The sequence below is a fragment of the Ictidomys tridecemlineatus genome, chromosome 6 (genome assembly GCF_052094955.1).
Source record: "Ictidomys tridecemlineatus isolate mIctTri1 chromosome 6, mIctTri1.hap1, whole genome shotgun sequence".
In the NCBI taxonomy this organism is placed as follows: domain Eukaryota; kingdom Metazoa; phylum Chordata; class Mammalia; order Rodentia; family Sciuridae; genus Ictidomys; species Ictidomys tridecemlineatus.
Window position 1 is genome coordinate 123,858,356 of NC_135482.1, and position 23,346 is coordinate 123,881,701.

At 36.8% G+C, this 23,346-nt stretch overlaps 1 protein-coding gene across 4 annotated transcripts in view; it reads right to left on the bottom strand.

Moving 5' to 3' along the window:
* The window catches only part of Rnf17 (ring finger protein 17), a 123,083-nt gene that overhangs the window by 60,291 nt on the left and 39,446 nt on the right, over nucleotides 1-23,346 (bottom strand). For 2 of the 4 annotated variants that reach the window (XM_078015732.1, XM_078015735.1), the window contains exons 10-16: nucleotides 12,639-12,940; nucleotides 11,144-11,233; nucleotides 9,578-9,736; nucleotides 6,575-6,764; nucleotides 5,185-5,353; nucleotides 3,062-3,252; nucleotides 2,034-2,175 (exon numbers count right to left, since the gene is read on the bottom strand). In XM_078015732.1, the coding sequence (XP_077871858.1) occupies nucleotides 2,034-2,175; nucleotides 3,062-3,252; nucleotides 5,185-5,353; nucleotides 6,575-6,764; nucleotides 9,578-9,736; nucleotides 11,144-11,233; nucleotides 12,639-12,940 (1,243 nt within the window). The remainder of the gene's footprint in view (nucleotides 1-2,033; nucleotides 2,176-3,061; nucleotides 3,253-5,184; nucleotides 5,354-6,574; nucleotides 6,765-9,577; nucleotides 9,737-11,143; nucleotides 11,234-12,638; nucleotides 12,941-23,346) is intronic. The other 2 variants (XM_078015733.1, XM_078015734.1) reach the window with 2 other exon arrangements.

Sequence of the window (23,346 nt, forward strand, 5' to 3'; positions counted from 1 at the left end):
CTGTGATCCTCCTCCAATTGGTGTGATCCGTCTACCACGCTGGCGGGCCCTAGGTCTGCTCTGCTGGCCGGTCGAAGGTCCGCCTACCCAGCAGGCGCGAGGGGCACCTCTGTCACTCCGCAGGTTGCTGGGCCTAACCTCTAGATGGGTCGCAAGTCCGCCTACCTTGCAGGTGCGGGGGGAGGGGGCAGCTCCGCCCCTCAGCAGGCCGCTGGGCTTGATCTGCAGGTGGTCACAGTCCCGCCTACCTTGCAGGCACTGCGGGAGGGGATGGGCCTGCCCCTCAGCAGGCCGCTGGACCTGTCCTGCTGGTGGGTCGCAGGTCCCCGTTCCCTGCCGGCGCGTGTGGCAGCTCTGTCACTCAGCAGGTTGCTGGGCCTGACCATCCCGTGGATCGCAGGTTCGCCTACCTTGCAGGCACTGGGGGAGGGGCCGGCTCCGCCCCTCAGCAGGCCGCTGGGCCTGATCTGCCGGTGGTCACAGTCCCGCCTACCTTGCAGGCACTGGGGGAGGGGACGGGCCTGCCCCTCAGCAGGCCGCTGGACCTGTCCTGCTGGTGGGTCACAGATCCGCGTTCCCTGCAGGCGCATGTGGCAGCTCTGCCACTCGGCAGGTTGTTGGGCCTGACCTGCCCGTGGGTCGCCCGTTCGCCTACCTTGCAGGCACTCAAAGTTGAGATTTTTAAGAACTTCATTTTTAATTTGTAATAAAAGTTTACAACTTGATTTTTTCAAAAAAAAGTCAACAAACTGCAAGCACCTATTAATAAAGGTCTTAAATAAAAAAAAAACTTTTTGTGGCTCAAAGGAAATATCAAGAGTGAAAAGACAACCCACAAGATGGGAGAAAATATTTTAAGTATAAAAATCTGATAAGGATTTAATATCTAGAATATATAAAGCACTCCTAAAACCCAATTCTAATGTAAATTCTGATAGATGGAACACTGAAAACATGCTTAAGTGAAGTATGCCAGACACAAAAAGGAAAATATTATACAACTCCATTTACCTAGAATAGACAATACCTTATTCTTAGAGACAGAAAGTAGAAAAGAAGTTATCAGGGGCTATAAGTAAGAAAAAGGGATGTCAGTGTTTCATGGGTATGGAGTTTCTGTTTGGGATAATGAAAGTTTTCTGGAAATGGATGGTGGTGATGGCTGAATAAAATTAAGTACTTAGTGGCACTGCACTGAATATTTAAAATGGTTAAAATTATAAATTTATGTTAAGTATACTTTATCATAATTTTTTAAAAGGCATTTAAAAATGAAAGGAAGGGAAGGGGAAAGAAGGGAAAGAAAGGGAAAAAATGCATATCTTAACTTAGTTCAGATAAACAGCTTTCACAAATCATCTAGGAAGCCAGAAAGTGTGGTGCAGTATTGGAGATGATAGATTCTCAGGCTACATAGCTAGGTTTAATCCTGGCTCTATTCTTTCACAGATATGTAACCTCAGGTAATCCAAATGGAGACGGTAGCATCTTTCTCATGGAATTTTTGTGATAATCAGTGAGTGAGTTAATTTCCATAAAACTCTTAAGGTCCTTAACATGAGTTAATTCTTATAAAGCAATGAGAGGTAAATAAGGATGACCTAACACTGTAGCTATCCAAACAAATATATTAGTTACATATCCAGAACTTAATCCTATTTTGGTGTTTAATCTATGTTGATGTTTAAATCAGAAAATTACCTAGTAATAATACCTAGATACATATGGTTAGAAGGTTTATCATTTTAATGATCTGCTAGCTTTATGTGCTTTCTTAGTCTCCAGATTTCAGAAGGAAACAAGAAATACTTACATATTAGGTTTGATTCATTGTCTTTTCCCTCCATCTTCCACTAACTCACAGGATTAAGAGTTCTTTCAATTTACTATGGACTTCTTGTTTAAAGAATATAGAAATATATAATAAGTTGACAATGGTTTGTTTGCTCTAATATTTATACTGCACATGGACACTCATTCCTGTTACATATTTCTACTTAATTTTTAAGAAAACTCATACATTATTTACTTACCAACTGAAGGTAGAAATCAGTAGGACTATTTATATGACAAACCATAACTGAAACATCTGTCATTTCTTTAGGCAAAATAGGTGGATGATAGCGTAAAGTCATATTTTCTTCAGTGTGACTTCTTGGTGATTGTGACCTAAACCTAATTAAAAACATAAAGAAGCATTTTCTTAAAATCTCTTTTTTTCTCAACGACCTGATCTGAAAAAAAGGGCTTCTACATATAGCAATTTATTTACCCAAAGTATTCCATTTCCAATTTCTCTCTTCTGAGTTATTATAATTCTTGATATTGTCTCCAATTACTGAACAAGGTTAAATAAGAACTTAGAGGTTTAACCTTCAAATTCAGGTCAGACATTTCAGAGCTGGGATAGCATGCTGTAGTCACATTTAATGCTGTTTCTACAATTGCTTTGATAGCTGTGGTCTGTGGAAGTGCTTAGTGAGGCCAACTAAGGGGTCTCTGTGGTCCTTGACAATCTCAGCCCTTTACTTTGGTTTTTCTAGAATGGAATCCACTTGGGTCATTTCTAGAAGTCATTTAATCACCCAACACAGAAAGTCAGAATATCTACTATCTCCATGGTTATTAAATCATCTTACTCTTTGCTCATCAGAGATAAAGGAAAATTAAGTATCTAATCTAGATTCAGAAATTAAATCAGGATTAGTGATCATGAACTCATTCCAAAAGCTAGAAAATTTAAGTTAGGAAAAGTTAAAACAATAATTCTTGAAATACTTGAAGGCCTGCTTGCGAAGTTATCAAGAGTTTAAAAAAAAACGTTGGTATATACATATTTTTCTATTTTGAGCTACCTTAATTTTCTTTTTTCTTCAAACCAAATTAATTAAATGCAGTTTTCAGACAACTACTATACTTAAAAAAATGCTTTTAGCAATATTTTTAACCTCTAAGAGTATGTTAAGGTTCACATTAGAGCCCATGTTTTTAAAGGTAAAAATGCTATTTCTATATACAACTATAATCATGAAAAATATTTAAGTTTTAACAATCTACTTACCGTGCTAGTTCCATAAAAACTAATGCATCTCTGAGAGACACAGGCATATCACTGCTTATTTTATTTGTTGGTGGTTTCTGCAGATCTACAATAAGCACACCATTTTCTTCTCTAAAAACTTTCATTAAAACAGCCTTGTTATTCACCATTTTCAAAAATTCCAGTTTAGCTTCCTCTTCCCAGCCTTCACTCTATGAAAAAAAAGTAAAATTCCAAAGTGATTATAATTAGCTCTAATGTTATGTCTGGATTAACTTTGTATCAATCAGAGTCTGTAACTCTGAGGAAAAGCAATGAACCAACCATACACATGAAAAAACAGCTGAGGTATGTAAAATATGTGCATTGTGATTTTACGAATGTATTCTTATGGTGTTTATAAGCAGTTTCACTGGAGAATATGTTTAGCTTTTGGATATTAATATGAAAATTATTATAATGATTTTAAAATAAAATAAATACTGCTTGTGAATTTTCTACTAAAGTGATGAAAATTTCAAAAATAATTTTGATATATAATGTATAATTTTGAATGTATAAGATTGTGATAAAATATTTACAATCATTATCAATTTAATTTAGCTTCTATTATCAGCAACATATGAGGTATATGCTATTTAAATGATAAGGGAAATATTCACCCATTCTAAAAAAGTTTTAAGTTGATATTAAACATTTAATTATCCATACCTAATATAAATTTCCAAGGATCAAGACCAAAAATTTCTTAAAAACAAAACCCAGGAAATGTAAAAGGCATAAAAGAAAATTAATAATGTCATTATCTTGAGGAAACCACCAATGCTAATATTTCTGTGTTTCCTTTTTTTTATTCATTTTTTATTATTTTAAATATTTGTTGAAGGTCTATTCTGTGGCAGATCTGCTAAGTGTTGAAAACATAATAATGAGCAAAGACACACACTCTTGCTTTCACAGACCTTACAGCATAGAACTGCTGAACATATATGGTTAAACACAATTCCAGTCTCCTAGGAGTTTTCAATCTTTCTAGGGGAACAGATATTCATAAGTAATTCAAAGCAGAATACAATATGAGCTGCAAGTAATGAACAAAGTGCTGTGGAAATAGGAAATAATGTATAAAAATACACACCATACTATATTTTAAACATATTTATCTCTGTATAATTGACTCCAAAATATAGTGGTACTTGGATACTTCATCTATCATTTATTCACTCATATACACTTATTCAATTAAATTCTCATTAAGAATATTATTTGCCAGCCATGGTGATATACACCTGAAATCCCAGTAGCTCAGCAGGCTGAAGCAGGAAGATTCCAATTTTGAAGCCCATCTCAGCAATTTAATGAGGCCTTAATCAATTTAGCCAGACCCTGTCTCAAAATAAACAATAAAAAGGGGGCTGGACTGTAGCTCAGTAGCAGAACACTTGCCTAGCACACATGAGGTATAGGGTTTGATCCTTAGCACCACATAAAAGTAAAAATAAATAAAATGAAGACATACTGCCGGGCATGGTGGCACATGCCTGTAATCCCAGCAGCTCTTGAGGCTGAAACAGGAGAATGGAGAGTTCAAAGCCAGCCTCAGCAATGGCAAGGCAATGAGCAATTCAGTGAGACCCTGTCTCTAAATAAAATACAAAATAGGGCTGGGGATGTAGCTAAGTGGTTGACAGCCACTGAGTTTAATCCCCAGTACCAAAAAAAAAAAAAAAAAAAAAAAAGAAAAGAAAAAAGAAAAGTATGCTGCCCATCTACAACTGCAAAAAAATTTAAAGGGCTGAGGATGTGGCTCAGCAGATAAATACTCCTGGGTTCAATTCCTAGTACAAAAATATATATACATGTGTGGATAAATATGTGTGTATGTATGTGTGCGTGTATGCGTGTGTGCCTAGAGCATGCTACACAAGTGTTCTACCACTGAGCTACATCCTCACCCAAGAATACTTCCAATTATGAAAGCTGAAGTTCATTTTCTGTTTTATTGGCACTGCACTATAGCTTATTATGCAAAATAATATCAAGATAACCGATTCCTTAAGCCCATCCTCAGCAATATCATTGGTAATACATAACTAAAACAAACATTTAGCCTCTGAAGAAGAAATAATTTAAGTCTCACTTACTGAATTATGTGGAACAATGTCTTTTAAGGAACATGGGTATGCTAATGGTGGGATATCTTTCACCAGCCCTTCAATATATGGTTCAGACTTCCTCAGAACCGGACATAAATCATTTAGTACAACATGCTGCTCAGCAATGTGTTCTGGTCTTATGTGGGTATCACCAACTCTAGAAGGAATTCAAGTAATATTCACTGAAAGTATGCTTTAATCTTGCACTTGCTTTCTCCCTTTTTAAGGTATGCATTTCTAAGAATAATTTCCTTCAGGTAAATCTCATAGAAAGTTATATTCCAAATTTGTGCTTTCTTACTATACAGAATTAATTTAGCTTCTAAGCACAGAGACTATTTTTATCTACAGAATTAAATCCCAGTTACTTTTATTTGAACTTTCAGATACTCATTCAGTTTAAAAAGGAAAATGACCCTGTATTCCCACATATAGATCTATTCATTTTTAAAGCTATGACCATTTAAAAAAGTAAAAATATTATAGTTCATGCTGGTCCTTAACACAGAACCATTTCATTTTCTTTTCCTAGAAGATCTAGAAAACATTTTTGAACATCTAATGTGAGTACATTAGACAGTATGGTTTTTTAACATCATTTAATCAGATTACAAAAATATGATTAAAATTTTACTCAACCATCCTGTGGAAAACCATAACACTTTAAAGGATAAGCTCTGAGCATTATTTTCTGCTGTGAAGTAACGTTAGAAAAGTACTTAAATTTGGAGTACATCACGTGAGTAAATATATCATAGTGAATTCCACTTTTATGTATATTATAAAGCACCACTTAAAAAATAAAGCAAGCACTGGGGTTGTAGCTCAGTGGTAGAGCCACTTGTCTCGAATGCATGAGGCACTGGGTTTGACCCTCAGCACCACATAAAAATAAGTAAATAAAGTTACTGTGTCCATCTACAACTAAAAAAAAAATATTTAAAAAATAAATAAATAGAAGGAAGACCAGTAGAGTCAGGAAAGGGAATCAGGATAGGAGGAGGGAAGGGAAGAGGAAGCACTGAGGACTGAAACGGAACAAATTAAATTCTATGCATGTATGATTTTGTCAAAATGAACCCCACTATTACAACTGTAATGCAATAATAAAAGCATTTAAAAATTGTAACACACAAACTTGGGAGTACATCAAAGAGTTCTTTTCCCAAGCTCCTCATCTAGTAATGTTGATAAAACAATACAATTTTATTCATTTAGTAACAAATTTAATAAGCAAAATATTAAGAATATGATTTGGAAGAGAAGAATGATAAGTTACTTCTCTTTACCCTTTTCTAATCTCCTTCATTCTTTAATCTGCACCCAACAAATATGCCTAAACCGGCAAGAAACACATAATAATCACAAAATATCTTACCCTGTGACGGTTAGGACTTCAGAATTTCCAAAATCTACCATGAATATTTGTATTAATGCAACTTCACGAACTGAGAATTTGGTTGGACTACAGGGTTTTCTAATATTTTTACTTTCTATCGGAATTAATTCAGTGATAGTTCCTCGACACCACATTCCATTTTCAATACTGTTGACAAATATTCTTGCACCTAAGTAATGTGGGAGACAAATTATTACCAGTGTTAAGACACATATCTCAAAGAGCTCTAATTTAGAAATATAGCTTAGTTCTACAACTAAGAAGTCTTAACTCATTTATTTACTGATGGTATAGTATTGTGTCAAATGCTGAGAAGAATATAAAATAGTTTATTATGTAACTTACAAGCTAAATGAGAAGAATACCAAGTCAGTAGTCAACAGATGAGGAACTGTTTCATGAACTACATTAATATGAATAAATGAAACTGTCTTGCACGTACACATATGTACACCTATAGATATATAGATAGTAAGGTTTGTAATAAGGAAAAAACAATTACCTTTTCTTAGTATAGGATAGTGAAAGGAAACAATGAAAAGGCAACATATAAAATGCTCAAATTAATTAATACCCAATGTCATTTAGAGAAGGGGAGGATGAACTAAGGATGGGTCACAAATTAATAATCTGAAAAAACAGAAGATGGAGAAGGAAAAAGGTCTGAATATGAATGCTTAGTATGGGTCGACAATGTTCTCATTCTTTCATGTTTGAATCCACTCATTCCCCACAATAACCCTCTGAAGGCAGTACTTCCACCACAGTGTGGTTTGGGGGCTCAAAAATATCTTCAACTCGGACAAGCTGAGCTAAGAAACAGAATCAAGGTGTCTTAGGCAGGTGCAGTGGTGCACCAATATAATCCCAGCTACTCCAAAGGCTGGGGATGTAGCTCAGTGGTAAGGCACCCCTAATACCTAAAAATCCATAATACCTAAAAAATAAAAATAAAAATAAATCAAGGTCTCTAACTTTCCCTTATTTTCCCCTCAAGTGCTGGAAGGGACTCTCTCTCTAAAATTCCCTTATCTGATTTGAGAAAATTTCTCTTTGTAATCTTGTCAGATAATCAGGAAAGATTAATCAGCAGAAAAGAGAGGAGATTAAGTCATCACCTTGCCCAGCCAGGCTTTTCATTATTGTTTGGAGGACAGGTCCCAAAGATTAACTGGGAGACTTTGCATAATAAAACAACCTTTGTTGCAACTGTTCCTCATTTGGTCCTTTCATTGAGCTTCATGTTTTGCACAGCTACCTTGTACATATGCATATTAATAAATTTGTTATGCTTTTCTCTAGTAAACCTGTCTTTGGTTCTTTTGTTTTTTGAGGTGTTGGGAATTAAATCCAGGATGCTCTACCACTTTTTAAGAAAAGGTCTCAGAAGTTGCCCAAACTAGCCTTCAGCCTCAGCCTCCCAAGTTGCTGGAATTACAGGCATGTATCACCATGCCCAGCTAATCTGTCTTTCATCTTAAGGGTATTGGCCATCATCATTTATGACAGACAGGAAAGGAACTGCCCCCTTTTCTACCTATCTAGAGGCAGAGTGGTTGCTATCCAAACATAGCAACCACTTGGTTATTTATACAAGGTAGCAAACAGAAACCTAGTAGTCCTGAATCCCAGTCTCTTAACAACTAAGCTACAAATTGATAAGCCTTGGTCATTCATTATATACAGAAGAATGCTGTTTTCCTCTCTATATATGTTATAAAAACAGGATGGTTGAAAAGCACATTGGGGTATCCATGTAATTTTATTTAAGTTTTCCTAAAACATTTTTTTGGCCTTCAGATTGTTAGTGATCCTTCTCTTATTTTGATGCAATCAATATTCTTTTAGTTTGAAAATATATTTTATACTATGCAATCAATATTCTTTTAGTTTGAAAATATATTTTATGAAACTATTTTTGCAACAGATAAAACGTCAAGAAAATGTTTGCTATTCTTCATCATAAGGTTCACATGTAGACCAAAAGATATTCTTACTTGCTAAAGCCCCACCACATTTATTTCCTTTTCACTAATTTCTCCAAGCATAAACAAGGACTCAAGTCAACTATATATATTTTGCAAATAATTATCATTAATACCTTAAAGATGAAGGTTTTGGTTTTCTTAGAATTTTTTTTTAATCTAAACTGCATTCTTTTGGAAATGTATGAAATTTTAGAGAATTATATATAATTATGAAAGCTAAGCTTAATACTATATTTCCTTTCTCTTAGATACCAAAAATGAAGGGATTTTTAAGTTTTAAAAGTATTCATTTTTGCCAGAGAAGTATATGATGATACTATATTTCTGATATTCTGAAAGGTATAGAAACAAGCTGAGAAGTAGTGACCATTTAAAAGAACCATTATAAGGCTACACAGAAAATACTTTTTTTTGATATTGGTCACCTATAGGCATTGAAAAAAATGGTCCAGTAATATATTAAAGAAATCAGAAGAGTATAATAAACAAATTCAATCATCAATGTTACTAGGAAAATACTTGTAAGAGAAGCCTAAAGCATGGCAAATTCAACTATGCTTAGAATTAAATAAACTGTGTTTACTAATTACCCTCTGAAGGGCCCTAGGAATGGATGCCACACAGGCCTCTTGAATCCTACTGAAGTGTTCAATGTTAACTCCAACATGCATGCATACAGAGCAAGGAACTAAAACAACAAAGAATCAACTTAAACTAAAAGGGCAACCTACATAACCTGTTGTGCATCTTGTAAATTAAAAAGCAATTCATTCAATTACACAATAGAGGTTTTATATATATCTCACTCTACAAATGTGCCAACATCCAATTTAAATCTTTGGCTAACTTACCTAAATAATTTATGTTAAGCAATTCCCAAACTTTTATGCTTAACTTGAAGCTCAAATCTTTTATAGCAGGTCAGTGTGGGTTGAGCAAATATGACAATATTTACATAAACTTAATATTTTAACTTATAGTGATATTTGATTACCTAGCTCCAAAATGTCTGAAGGATCAAGATGTAAATTCTTATTGCAAATTTGATTCACCTTCTTCTCCAATACTGTTGCATCTTTTATTTGTGAATATTTTCGAATATAGAAGTGGCAAGGATGTATTACATGGCTTACAAAAACTAGCTCTGGACAACCTGAATACAAATCAATATTTAAAAAACATTATTAAAACATGAAGCTGGAAGAGAATTCATAAAATGTAAACAACTGCCATGTCCGCTAAAGGACGATGTGTTTACAGGCACTGAAAATCTAGAATACTTGGGCCCCATTAGAGAGTCTAAATCCAAAATGCCTCACAGAACAAATGGATCACTTTCAACAATGAATTCTTTAGCAACCTGAACTGCAAATACTTTATTCAACTTGCAAAATATGTGCTTTAAGTGAAATCATAGTTCATATGGTAGGCTGATTCTAAAATCATAACCTGTTCTGTAAATTCACTTTATTATAAAACTTCATAGTTTATTTATGAACCTACCTGAAACTTAGAACCTTATTAATAATGATTAGATTACTAGGCTAGCCTACAAAAGCCAGATCAATCCATACCATACCTAAAACACCAATATAGCTCACAGCACCCTGAATCCTAAATCATATGAAATAGGTTAGAGAGAGATGTAATAATGTCTGGTCAAAGTACTGAGCAGCATTTAGGGAACTATAGGAGAGCTTTGGTAAAGGTTAAACAGATAAAGGTAATGACACTGAACACATTTTTCTATAAATAGAAGCAATTAAATCAAGTGTTTCTACTGATACAAAAAGATCTCTGAAGGAGCTGGGTGTGGTTGCACATGCCTGTAATCCCAGCTATTTGGAAGAGTATAAGGGAGGAGGATTGAAAGTTAGAAGCCAGCCTAGGCAATTTAGCAAGACTCTGTCTCAAAATAAAAAGGATGGAGATATTTCTCAGTAATAAAATATTTGTCTAGCATGTGTTAAGGCCTTGGGTTCACTCACCAGTATTGGAAAAAAGAGAAGAAAAGCAAGAAAAAATATCTCTAAAGTGTAATGTTAAGGGAGCAATACCCAAAACAGTATGTATAGTATGCTATGTCTTGTGTGCACTACTTTTGTATGCATTAAAAAACGACAGAAGGAAAAGAGGAACTGAATAAAATAGGAATAAGGTATGGCAAAGTGTCACAAAAATAGTTTTATTTATAAGGATTATTTTTTTGGAATGAATTAATGTATGATTTTTTAAAACAGACTAGAAGGCATGGAATTGAAGAGAGGTAACTACATTTTAATCCTTGGCTAACTTACCTAAATAATTTATGTTAAGTAATTCCTAAACTTTTATGCTTAACTTACAACATATATATAACAGAAATTAAAAAATATATAAATTTTAACTTTGTAACATAGCTTACCAAGAACAATACACATATTAAGGATAGAATAAAAGATATATATATATATATATATATATATATATGTATGTATGTATAACTGGGGTGACAGCTGTAAAATAAGAGTTACCACACAAAGAGCAAACTACTCCATTAAGCTCAGACTTGTTACAATACCTGTTTTTGATCCAAAAGAAACAGTTGACTCTTTCTGAAGAGTTTTTTTGGGATATCTAGGAGTCTCTGTAAGATCATCTGTGAAGCAAGCTTTATCAAAATAGGTAAAGACAATTGTACTAATTTTGTTAACAGTGACCTGCTAGTGTTTAAAAAGCTGTAATTAAATTGGCTAAATACTTGAATCCCTTGTATAAGTAAATAAAACCATGATACGCTTTTAGAATTCACTGATAATTCAGTGATAATAATACAGCAGAAAGAAGAATGTGTGCACTGTTTTTTTTTATATTTATTTTTTCCTAGTTGTAGGTGGACATAATACCTTTATTTTATATTTATGTGGTACTGAGGATTGAACCCAGGGCCTCACACATGCCAGGCAAGTGCTCCACCCCTGAGCCACAACCCCAGACCGTACTATTGAGGTTTTAAAAACAAAAATTTTTTTTTTAGTTGTATATGGACACTATTTATTTATTTTCTTACATGTGGTTCTGAGGATCAAACCCAGCACCTCACACATATGAGGCAAGTGCTCTACCAATGAGATACAGCCCCAGCCTCTTGTTTTATTTATTTAAAAAATTTTTGCATTGAAAATGTCATTCTGGAGAGTCACCCAATAAAACCAATGTTTAAAAAAATGTTTTACACAGAAGTACATGGAGTAGCATTTTGCTTCCATGTTAATGGGCGAATACCAACACTGAAATCTAATCAATTGTGATAGATTTAAGTTATAAAAGAGTTGACATAAGCTGCATATCTAGCTCAGTAGTAGGGTGGTTGGTTGCCTAGCATTTGAGAGGCCCTGGGTTTGATCCCTAGCATAAATTAATAAATAAATAATAGAATAAAATATAAAATAGATGGCATGACACTCATCATTGCTCATCCTAAACAGATTAGATTCCAAGATTTGAGAGGAGCTGATCTTAATTCAAGGACAAAGTAATGAAACTATGCCCCCAATTTACCCCTCTTATTCATTTATATTTATATCATTCATATAAAGTTTATATGTGGAACACTGAAAAGGTCAAATATCCTAACCTGATCAAATATTAAATTTGCATCCCAGAGATTAGCTATATTATTTTATTAAAAATAAAAATTACCCTAACTTTGGAAAATGTGGAATCAATAGGTTTAACTCATAATGAGCATATGAGGAAAAAGATTATGGTGGCCGGGCGTAGTGGCATGCACCTGCAATCTAGCTACAGAAGAAGCTTAGGCAAGAGGTTCACAAGTTTGAGGATATCCTGGGCAACTTACCAAGACCCATCTCAAAATCAAACAAAAAGGGCTGGAGGTGTAACTCAATGGTAGAGCACTTGCCGGGCATGTGCAAAAGCACTGAGTCCATTCCCCAGTTACCCCCTACCCCCATATACACAAATACCTTTCCTGCTAAGTATATTAAATTGTTTCTAATTTTAGAGAAAAGATCCCTCCCCGCCCCCCGAGGTTTGTTATATTCTCAACTCACGTTCTGGGTTTTCTTCAATAATTTCTTCAATTATCACATCAGGACTAGATCCCATTTGAGGGAGCACAGCAATGGTTTTAGAGGATGTGACTGCAATGACCTCTTTCTGTGGCTGGACAATCTCTTCTGAATGGACACCACTGGTCTCCAGTTGTAAAGGAGGTGCTGGCGCTTCACTGGTTAGGACAGACACATCAATCTTTTTGTTTTCCAGTGATGAGTTTGTAACATAAGAAAGTTCCTTTTTACTATTATATTTCTTTTGAACACTCTGTCCAACTTCATTTTCTTGGGGATAATATCTGTACAAAAATACAGAGGATGGCTACTTTAATATTCACCTTCAAGCCATTTCCTTTCCACATGACAACTGATTCTAAGATACAAAAAAAATTTAGTGATTTTTAGTAAATTTATTGAGTTATACAACCACTGCCACAAACTAATGTTAGAACACTTCATCACCCAAAAAGAAACCTTTGCTTGTTCCAAGCCTCAACCAAGCTCCAGAGTTTTAAAAGGTCAAGAAGAGATATATATAATTATTGAGAAGCTGAAAAAAACTATATAGTTATGTCATAATAATCTGATTCCTCAAGAACAGTGTTTTTTTTACAGTTTTAAAAGAAGTTGTTTTGATTTAGCTCAAATGTTTGATATAAATTATGTTAAGATGATTTCTTCTTTTAGATTAATGGGCTTAAAAACAAAGTGTAAGAAAGCATGCAGGATACAAACCTGAGCAAATTACCAGAAACTTCCTCCAAGGCTAGTAATTACTATTACTCTGAATCCTATGGGTATAATTATTTCTCGCCACTAACCCACAGCTGATTATCCATACTATTCAGTATTTTTCTATATTCTCCAACATATTCAGATGATTTAAGGCTATCAAATCTATTACTATAAAAATTTTAAAATGAGATGAGACTGAGTCTCATAAAACTTGTATTTAGTTAATCCATGATGGTTCTAACTTCTTCATAGAACATAAGGACCAAAAAATCCACTCTGATTTAGCTATGACACACTTATCTGTCTCTTCCAAAAAAGGGCATGAATTTAACATGAAAGGTATAATTATTATACAATGAATAAAGGTACACCTTTTGAGAAACACCTATATGTAAACAACACCCCTTTTCAGACCTTGAGATTTTTTAACACTAACTATAGCTTATAGAACACCACTTTGTTTTATTCTCTTTCAACCTGTGCCTATGCCACCTCACTTTAGTTTTTTGTACTGCTTTAAATTTTTAATATATTTCCCAACTTATTTTAATACCTGCTCTCACTGGGCAAACCCATGGCTGAGTTACCACCAATAATTAGGAGATAACTTACAGTGGTATAAAATCAATTCAAGATCACCTAGTTTTTAAAAATACCTTCATTTTTATGTGGTGCTGAAGATAGAACCCAGTACCTCACACATGCAAGGCAAGTGCTCTATTACTGAGCTACAACCCGGCCCCATCAACTAGTTTTTAAGTTGTAAAAAAATATTTGAAGTAACCACATTCAAGGTACATAAATATCTAAGGAACTATTGAATGTTAAAGTTGATGATTATCCATGGGAGCAGAAAAAGAGGCAAATAAGGGGCAGGGAACAGCTTTGTAGCTCCTCACTCCACTAAAATCTTGGAAGACAGGCAGGCCAGGAGCTACGTTTGCTCAAAGCCAGTCTTGAGGGAGATAAAGGAGACCTTTCTGTCTCAATTCTACATTTTGCAGGGCAGAGTTGGTGGGCTCAGGGGCATGGAAATATTTTATAAGGCAGAGTGGGGCAAAAGGCAGGAATACACACATACACACACACACACACAGATTTAACTAACCAGCAAATATGTCAGCTCAGCTTTCTTGATGTCTGTTCTCATCAGAAAGAAGTAGGGGATGCAGAAAAAGTTATCAGGAAGTTGTTTTTAATTTCAAAGGGGTCTGTTTCAGGGTCACCCAAGCACTGTTTGGGGGAAGATGCTATTGGTCAAAGGACTGATGTTCCAGTTCCTCTTCCAAGGTATAGAGAACCCTCCTCTGATGTAGAGGACTGTGGTAGGCTATCTCAACCTAATGCTGTTGAACTACTTCATTAATCTTTTTTTCCTTTTATTTCAAAGGAAATTGCAAACAATAAAACTTCTGATAATTTGGTTTCTCACTTCTGTCTTGGTGTTGTAAAAAAAAGTCAACATAAATATTCTAGTTTGTATTGGTAATTACATTTGCTCATTAAATTAACAAACTGGCAGTCTGACTATATGTCAGTTTTGTGAACTTCACTAATGTAAATTCATCAGATTTAGTGTTAGATATGCTTGTTTTCCCAGCCTCCAGGACTGTGGACCAGATATTTATGTTCCCTCAGTAGTGAATGTAATACTTTTTTTGGCGGGGTGAGGGGATTGAACTCAGGGGCACTCTACCACTGAGCCACACCCCCAGCCCTATTTTGTATTTTATTTAGAGGCAGGATCTAACAAGTTGCTTAGCACCTTGCCCTTGCTGAAGCTGGCTTTCAACTTGTGATCCTCCTGCCTTAGCCTCCTGAGCCTCTAAAATTATAGGGGTGCACCACCACGCCTGGCTATTATGATGCTTTTTAGGGGAACATCTTCCTTGAAGACAAACCACCTACAAATGATTAAATTTATTTTCTTTTAGGGAGTTTCTAATAGTTTGACTGTTACTAAACCCAGAATCAAACCAACATCTCTTCTTAGATTTCAGCACATGTACCCAAATGCCTTCTAAACTTTTCTCCTTAGAAGTTTGGTGAATAGAAACTCAACGTTTATCTACTGTTTATCCCCTTCCTACTTACTTTTGTTCCTGTATTCTTAATCTTGGTGAATAAAATTACAATCCATCAATTTAGTCACCAGGGCCAAACCTATGAACTATTGGTGAGGCTTCCTTTTCCCTTGTTCCTCACATTCAAACATTAATGTTTTACAAATAATCTCTATTTAGCACTTTAATAATCTATTCTCAATCCTGATCCGGTGCTACAACTTAAGTGTGGGTCCTCATTATCTGCTGAATCTACTGATGCAACTGCATAACCGATCTTTCTCTGCACTTCATATTCTCCCAAATAATCCCCTAAATGGCTACCACAGTTATTTTTCACAAATATAATCTAATTATTTTTACTTTCATGCTTAAAATCTTCTAAAGGTTTTCTACTTTCCAACAGTACTTTTGGTAATAGTGGAAATGTGCTGCAGTGCTTAATATGGTAGTGCTATGGTGTGAAGGTCAGCTCCAAAATTTGTGTTGAAACTTAATCCTCACTATGGTTGGGGAAGTGATTAAATCATTAAATCTCCGCCCTCTTGAATGAAATTGTGCCTTATTAAAGGACTAGAGGGAACCAGCTTAGCTCCTGCCCTGCCCCCTTTTTCCTTTCTTGCCATGCACAGACACAGCATTTGTTCCCTTTTTGGCCTCCTGTCCTTTCTGCCTTGTGAGGACACAACATTCAAGGTACCATCTTGGGGTCATCAGAGAAAAAGATGGCCATTGCGTACGGGGTTGCTGAAGTGCTGAGCATGGTGCTCAGAGCAGCAGCTTTAATCAAAATTTCGCGCAGCTTGTTAGAGCTCCTTTCACCATTAATCTGTAGTGGACCACTTTGCCAAGCAGCAGGAAGAACAAAGAGATTCAGAAAGAGACGCTTGGCTCCCGGACACTTTGCTGCTCAGAGCCGCGGGTGCTTTGCTCCCATCTGCTTCCTCTTTCACTTCGCTCCGGGCAGAGAAGCTGAAAGTGTAATCAGCAGTACGCTCCGGGTAGAGAAGCTGAATGTGTAATCAGCAGTACGTACCCGAGGCAAAGAAAGCTCAGTGCGCCCCGCCTTTTTTTTTTTTTTTTTTTTTGAATACTTTCTATACAGGGAGAGTTTGTGGATTGGGATTGTTGGCTGGACTGTGGTTTCGATGCCGAAAATCCACTACGAGGGAGCCGCCATTTGCTTTCTGCTTGCTGTCTTGATGGCTCTGTCTACATTGTCCAGCAGCCGCATCAAGAGGTTGGAACTGGGCTGCGTGCAGAGCCCTGTCCTCCGAAGGGTGGACCACGGCCTCGAACGCCTCGGTCGCCTGTTTGCCGCTGCACCTTCGGGCAGAGCCTGCTCTGGGGTCGTTCTGCATCCCCCTGTGAGGGGACCCCGTGCTCCGGAGGAGGGGGCCAGAGAGCCGTGGTGGCAGCCACTTGGGCCCTGGGGGCCGGGCACCTGCCGAGGAGCGGCGGAGGCCAGGGTGGCGCTGCTAAGGTCGCGGACGAGTGCGGCGCCCGTGAGCGCGGCCCCCGTGAGCACGGCCCAGAGGCGGAGGCTATGGCGGCAGGGTTTCATTTCTAGAAATCTGGACTGGAAACAGAAGCAGCAGTTTGTATAATCCCAAGATCTTGCTTATGCCAGGAAGCTGCAAGGGTAACATGAATATCATTGAGGAGATCTAACATGGTAGCAGGCACGGAGAGATCAAGTCTCTGACCTCTTCAACTGCTGGGCATAGGGAGCCGTAAATTATCTAAAGGCTGTTTGCTCAGGATCACTAGGCAATGCTGAGCTGACGTGGATCTGGGGCGTGCAGTCTGGGCCCATCAGAAAACACACACTGAGCCCGGATCGGATGCATTCAAGCTCCGGTTCGCCTGCTTCTCGTGACTCAGCACTAACGATCCCGCTGAAATAACTGGTGGGCCCTTCTGAACTTAGAGGCAAAAGCCAACTGAGCCTTCACAGGCAGTGGCCACAGGTTTGAAACGGGGATTGGGAGAGACAGTCAGGACCCACCCGTTGCATTGGTCACCCGGCAAAGGGAACGAATGGTTACAATTTCCATGGGATACCACCTTGGCAGAGAACTGACGTCACCGGTAGAGGAGATAACTGCATTGAAACCAGCGAGACAGGTGTGTAATCCCCTAGCCATCTCTCTCCACACAGCGGGGGAAACCTTAAGGGCCCCTCTCAGCTCTCCTGTGAGCATGATAGCCAGACCGAGGGAATCAGGAGGGGTGCGGGACTCGCGGCACGGAACTCCCTGCTACCACTCCCACCAGTGCTGACAGCTGAGGTCCCTTGCACCAGCTACTGGGGGCGTGGCTACCGGAGGGCAAGCAAATTCACTGGGGGTTCTCAGCCCCAAGCTCTACAAACTTAGGGTCTGAGGGAGGCAAATAGGGAGAGTGAGCCCAGGCATTCATGAAAACAGGGCTCCCAGGAACAGCAGACCTGGCATGTAGCCAGTATTGTGGTGAGCATCACAGGTGAGCACAGCCTGGCTTGAGGAACCACAAGAGAAGGCCCTAGGCACTCAGGATTGGAGACCCGCCCAGTCTGGGAGGAAGAGCTGCTGCACAGTGATTGGTCTCCACCTATTGAGAGGAGAAGATTGACCCAGTGGGCACAGCTCCACCTACTGGAAGAGAAGTTAATCGGATTCTAGGACTACATTTATTATTATTATCATTTTTTTTCCTTTTTCTTTTTTTTCTTTCCTTTTTTCTTTCATTTTCAATTTTGTTTTTGTTGTTCTTTAACTTTTTTAATGTTTTTAATTTTTTTTTAAATTTTTTATTTTATTATTATTTTTTTAATTTTAATTTTCATTTTTTATTATCATTATTATTTTTGTAAAAAAAATTTCTTTTCTTTCTATAATTTCTAATTTGTTTGTTTGTTTTTGTTTCTTTTGTCTTTTCATTTCTTTTCAATTTTCTTATTCCCCCTTCCTTGAATTCTACCTGCCTACTCTCATTCTCTTTAGTGACTTCTTCCCTGCTCTTCTAATATCTTTCCCCCCAAGCATCAAATAAATTTATAAGAGTAAACAGTAACTCAGCAGTCAAACAGAACAAGAAGTAACATGAGCAGCATAAAAAAGCAAGGAAGAAAAGGACTACAAACAATGAAGGACAGCCTAAATATTCAGGAGGACCTAGAGTCAGCAGAAAAATGGTCACATAAAGAACTCAAGGAAAACCTTAGACAGATGGAATGGAACCTTAAAGAGGATATGAGACAGCAAATCCAAACAGTGAAAGAACACATTGAAAATGAATTACATAAACAGATAAAAGAAGTTAAGCATCTTTATTAGGAGATAGAGAGTATAAAAAAAAAACAAACAATAATTCTAGAAATGAAGGAAACAATAAACCAAATTAAAAACTCAATTGAGAGTATCACTAACAGAGTGGAGCAAGTAGAAGCCAGAACGTCAGATAATGAAGACAAAATATATCATCTTGAAAAGAGCCTAGCCAACTCAGATAGGCTGGTAAAAATCATGAGAAAAACATCCAAGAGATATGGGATAACATAAAAAAACCAAATCTACGAGTCATCGGGATAGAGGAAGGTACAGAGATTCAAACCAGGGGAATGAGTAACCTGCTGAATGAAATAATTATAGAAAACTTTCCAGAAATAAAAAAGGAAATGGATATACAAATTGTAGATGCATAAAGGACACTGAGCACACAAAATCACAGTAGACCAACGCCAAGACACATTGTTATAAAGATATCCAATATACACAACAAAGAGAAAATATTAAAAGCTACAAGAGAAAGGTGGCAGATCACATTCAGGGGTAAACCAATAAGGTTAACAATGGATTTTTCATCACAGACGCTGAAAGCGAGAAGATCCTGGAACAATGTATTTCAAACACTGAAAGACAATGGATGCCAACCAAGAATTCTGTATCCAGCAAAATTAAGCTTCAGATACAACAACGAAATAATAATCTTTCATGATAAATAAAAGCTAAAAGAATTTGCAGCCAGAAAACCAGCATTGCAAAGCATTTTGAGCAAAACACTCTACGAGGAAGAAATGAAAAACAATAACCAAAACCATCAGTGGGAAGTGCCTCTATAAAGACAGAGGGCGGGGGGAAAGCTAACCATGGAGAAACAAACTAAAAGAAGATAAATAATCAAACATGGCTGGAAGTACAAACCATACATCAATAGTAACTCTAAACGTTAATGGCTTAAACTCTCCAATAAAGCGACATAGGCTGGTAACATGGATTAAAAAAACAAATCCAACAATATGCTGCCTCCAGGAGACACATCTGATTGGAAAAGACATACACAGGCTGAAGGTGAAAGGTTGGGAAAAAATATACCACGCACACGGTCCTCGTAAGCAAGCAGGGGCGGCCATCCTCATATCGAATAAAATCGACTTCAAGACTAAATTAATCAAAAGGGACAAGGAAGGACATTATATACTGTTAAAAGGAACCATTCACCAACAAGACATAACAATTATCAATATTTATGCACCAAATAATGGTGCTGCGGCGTTCACAAAACAAATTCTCCTCAAGTTCAAGAATCAGACCACAACACAATAATTATGGTGACTTCAACACATCTCTGTCACCATTGGACAGATCCTCCAAACAAAAGTTGAATAAAGAAACTATAGAACTCAATATCACAATCAACAACCTAGACTTAACCGACATATATAGAATATATCAACCAACATCAAGTGGATATACTTTTTTCTCAGCAGCACATGGATCCTTCTCAAAAATAGGCCATATATTATGCCATAGGGCAACCCTCAGTAAATATACAGGGGTGGAGATAATACCATGCATTTTATCTGATCATAATGGAATGAAACTGGAAATCAATGATAAAAGAAGGAAGGAAAAATCCTACATCACATGGAAAATGAACAATATGTTACTGACTGATCAATGGGTTACAGAAGACATAAAGGAGGAAATCAAAAAATTCTTAGAGATAAATGAAAATACAGACACAACATATCGGAATCTATGGGACACAATGAAAGCAGTCTTAAGAGGGAAATTCATCGCCTGGAGGTCAGTCCTCAAAAAAAAGGAAAAAACCAACAAATAAATGAGCTCACACTTCATCTCAAAGCCCTAGAAAAGAGCAAAACAACAGCAAATGTAGCAGAAGGCAAGAAATAATTAAAATCAGAGCGGAAATCAACGAAATTGAAACAAAAGAAACTACTGGAAAAATTAACAAAACTAAAAGTTGGTTCTTTGAAAAAATAAATAAGATCGACAGACCCTTAGCCATGCTAATGAAGAGATGGAGAGAGAGAACTCAAATTACTAACATACGGGATGAAAAAGGCAATATCACAACAGATGCTACAGAAATAAAGAATACAATTAGAAATTATTTTGAAAACCTATATTCCAATAAAACAGAAGATAGTGAAGACATCGATAAATTCCGTAAGTCATATGATTTTCCCAGACTGAGTCAGGAGGATACTCACAACTTAAACAGACCAATATCAATAGATGAAATAGAAGAAGCAATCAAAAAACTTCCAACCAAGAAATGCCCAGGACCGGATGGGTATACAGCGGAGTTTTACAAAACCTTTAATGAAGAATTAATACCAATACTTTTCAAGTTATTTCAGGAAATAGAAAAAGAGGGAGCTCTGCCAAATTCATTCTATGAGGCCAACATCACCCTGATTCCAAAACCAGACAAAGACACCTCAAAGAAAGAAAACTACAGACCAATATCGCTGATGAACCTAGATGCAAAAATCCTCAATAAAATTCTGGTGAATCAGATACAAAGGCACATCAAAAAAATTGTGCACCATGATCAAGTAGGATTCATCCCTGGGATGCAAGGATGGTTCAATATACAGAAATCAATAAATGTTATTCACCACATCAATAGACTTAAAGATAAGAACCATATGATCATCTCAATAGACACAGAAAAAGCATTCGACAAAGTGCAGCATCCCTTTATGTTCAAAACACTAGAAAAACTAGGGATAACAGGAACTTTCCTCGACATTCTAAAAGTTATCTATGCCAAGACTCAGGCTAGCATCATTCTCAATGGAGAAAAATTGAAGGCATTCCCCCTAAAACCTGGAACAAGACAGGGATGCCCTCTCTCACCACTTCTATTCAATATAGTTCTCGAAACACTGGCCACAGCAATTAGACAAATTAAAGGCATAAAAATAGGAAAAGAAGAACTTAAATTATCACTATTTGCAGATGACATGATTCTATACCTAGAAGACCCAAAAGGGTCTACAAAAAAAACTACTAGAACTAATAAATGAATTCAGCAAAGTGGCAGGATATAAAATCAACACGCATAAATCAAAGGCATTTCTGTATATCAGCGACAAAACTTCTGAAACAGAAATGAGGAAAAACACTCCATTCACAATATCCTCAAAAAAAAAAATACTTGGGAATCAACCTAACAAAAGAGGTGAAAGATTTATACAATGAAAACTACAAAACCCTAAAAAGAGAAGTAGAAGAAGATCTTAGAAGATGGAAAAATATATACTGTTCATGGATAGGCAGAACAAACATCATCAAAATGGCAATATTACCAAAAATTCTCTGTAGGTTTAATGCAATGCCAATCAAAATCCCAACGGCATTTCTTGTAGAAATAGAGAAAGCAATCATGAAATTCATATGGAAAAATAAAATACCCAGAATAGCAAAAGCAATTCTAAGCAGGAAGTGTGAATCAGGCGGTATAGTGATACCAGAATCCAAACTATATTACAGAGCAATAGTAACAAAAACAGCATGGTCCACCCGCCTGTTTTGGTAACTGGTACCAAAACAGGCGGGTGGACCAATGGTACAGAATAGAGGACACTTGAGACTAATCCACAAAGCTACAACTATCTTATATTTGATAAAGGAGCTAAAAGCATGCAATGGAGGAAGGATAGCATCTTCAACAAATGGTGTTGGGAAAACTGGAAATCCATATGCAACAAAATGAAACTGAATCCCCTCCTCTCGCCATGCACAAAAGTTAACTCAAAGTGGATCAAGGAGCTAGATATCAAACCAGAGACTCTGCGTCTAATAGAAGAAAAAGTTGGCTCTGATCTACATATTGTGGGGTCAGGCTCACAATAGGACACCCATAGCACAAGAGTTAATAACAAGAATCAACAAATGGGACTTACTTAAACTGAAAAGTTTTTCTCAGCAAGAGAAACAATAAGAGAGGTAAATAGGGAGCCTACATCCTGGGAACAAATCTTTACTCCTCACACTTCAGATAGAGCCTTAATATCCAGAGTATACAAAGAACTCAAAAAATTAAATAATAAGAAAATAAATAACCCAATCAACAAATGGGCCAAAGACCTGAACAGACACTTCTCAGAGGAGGATATACAATCAATCAACAAGTACATGAAAAAATGCTCACCATCTCTAGCAGTCAGAGAAATGCGAATCAAAACCACCCTAAGATACCATCTCACTCCAGTAAGATTGGCAGCCACTATGATATCAAACAACAACAAGTGCTGGCAAGGATGTGGGGAAAAGGGTACTCTTGTACATTGCTGGTGGGACTGCAAATTGGTGCAGCCAATTTGGAAAGCAGTATGGAGATTCCTGGGAAAGCTGGGAATGGAACCACCATTTGACCCAGTTATTGCCCTTCTCGGACTATTCCTTGAAGACCTTAAAAGAGCGTACTACAGGGATACTGCCACATCGATGTTCATAGCAGTACAATTCACAATTGCTAGACTGTGGAACAAACCCAGATGCCCTTCAATAGATGAATGGATAAAAAAATGTGGCATTTATACACCATGGAGTATTATGCAGCACTAAAAAATGACAAAATCATGGAATTTGCAGGGAAATGGATGGCAC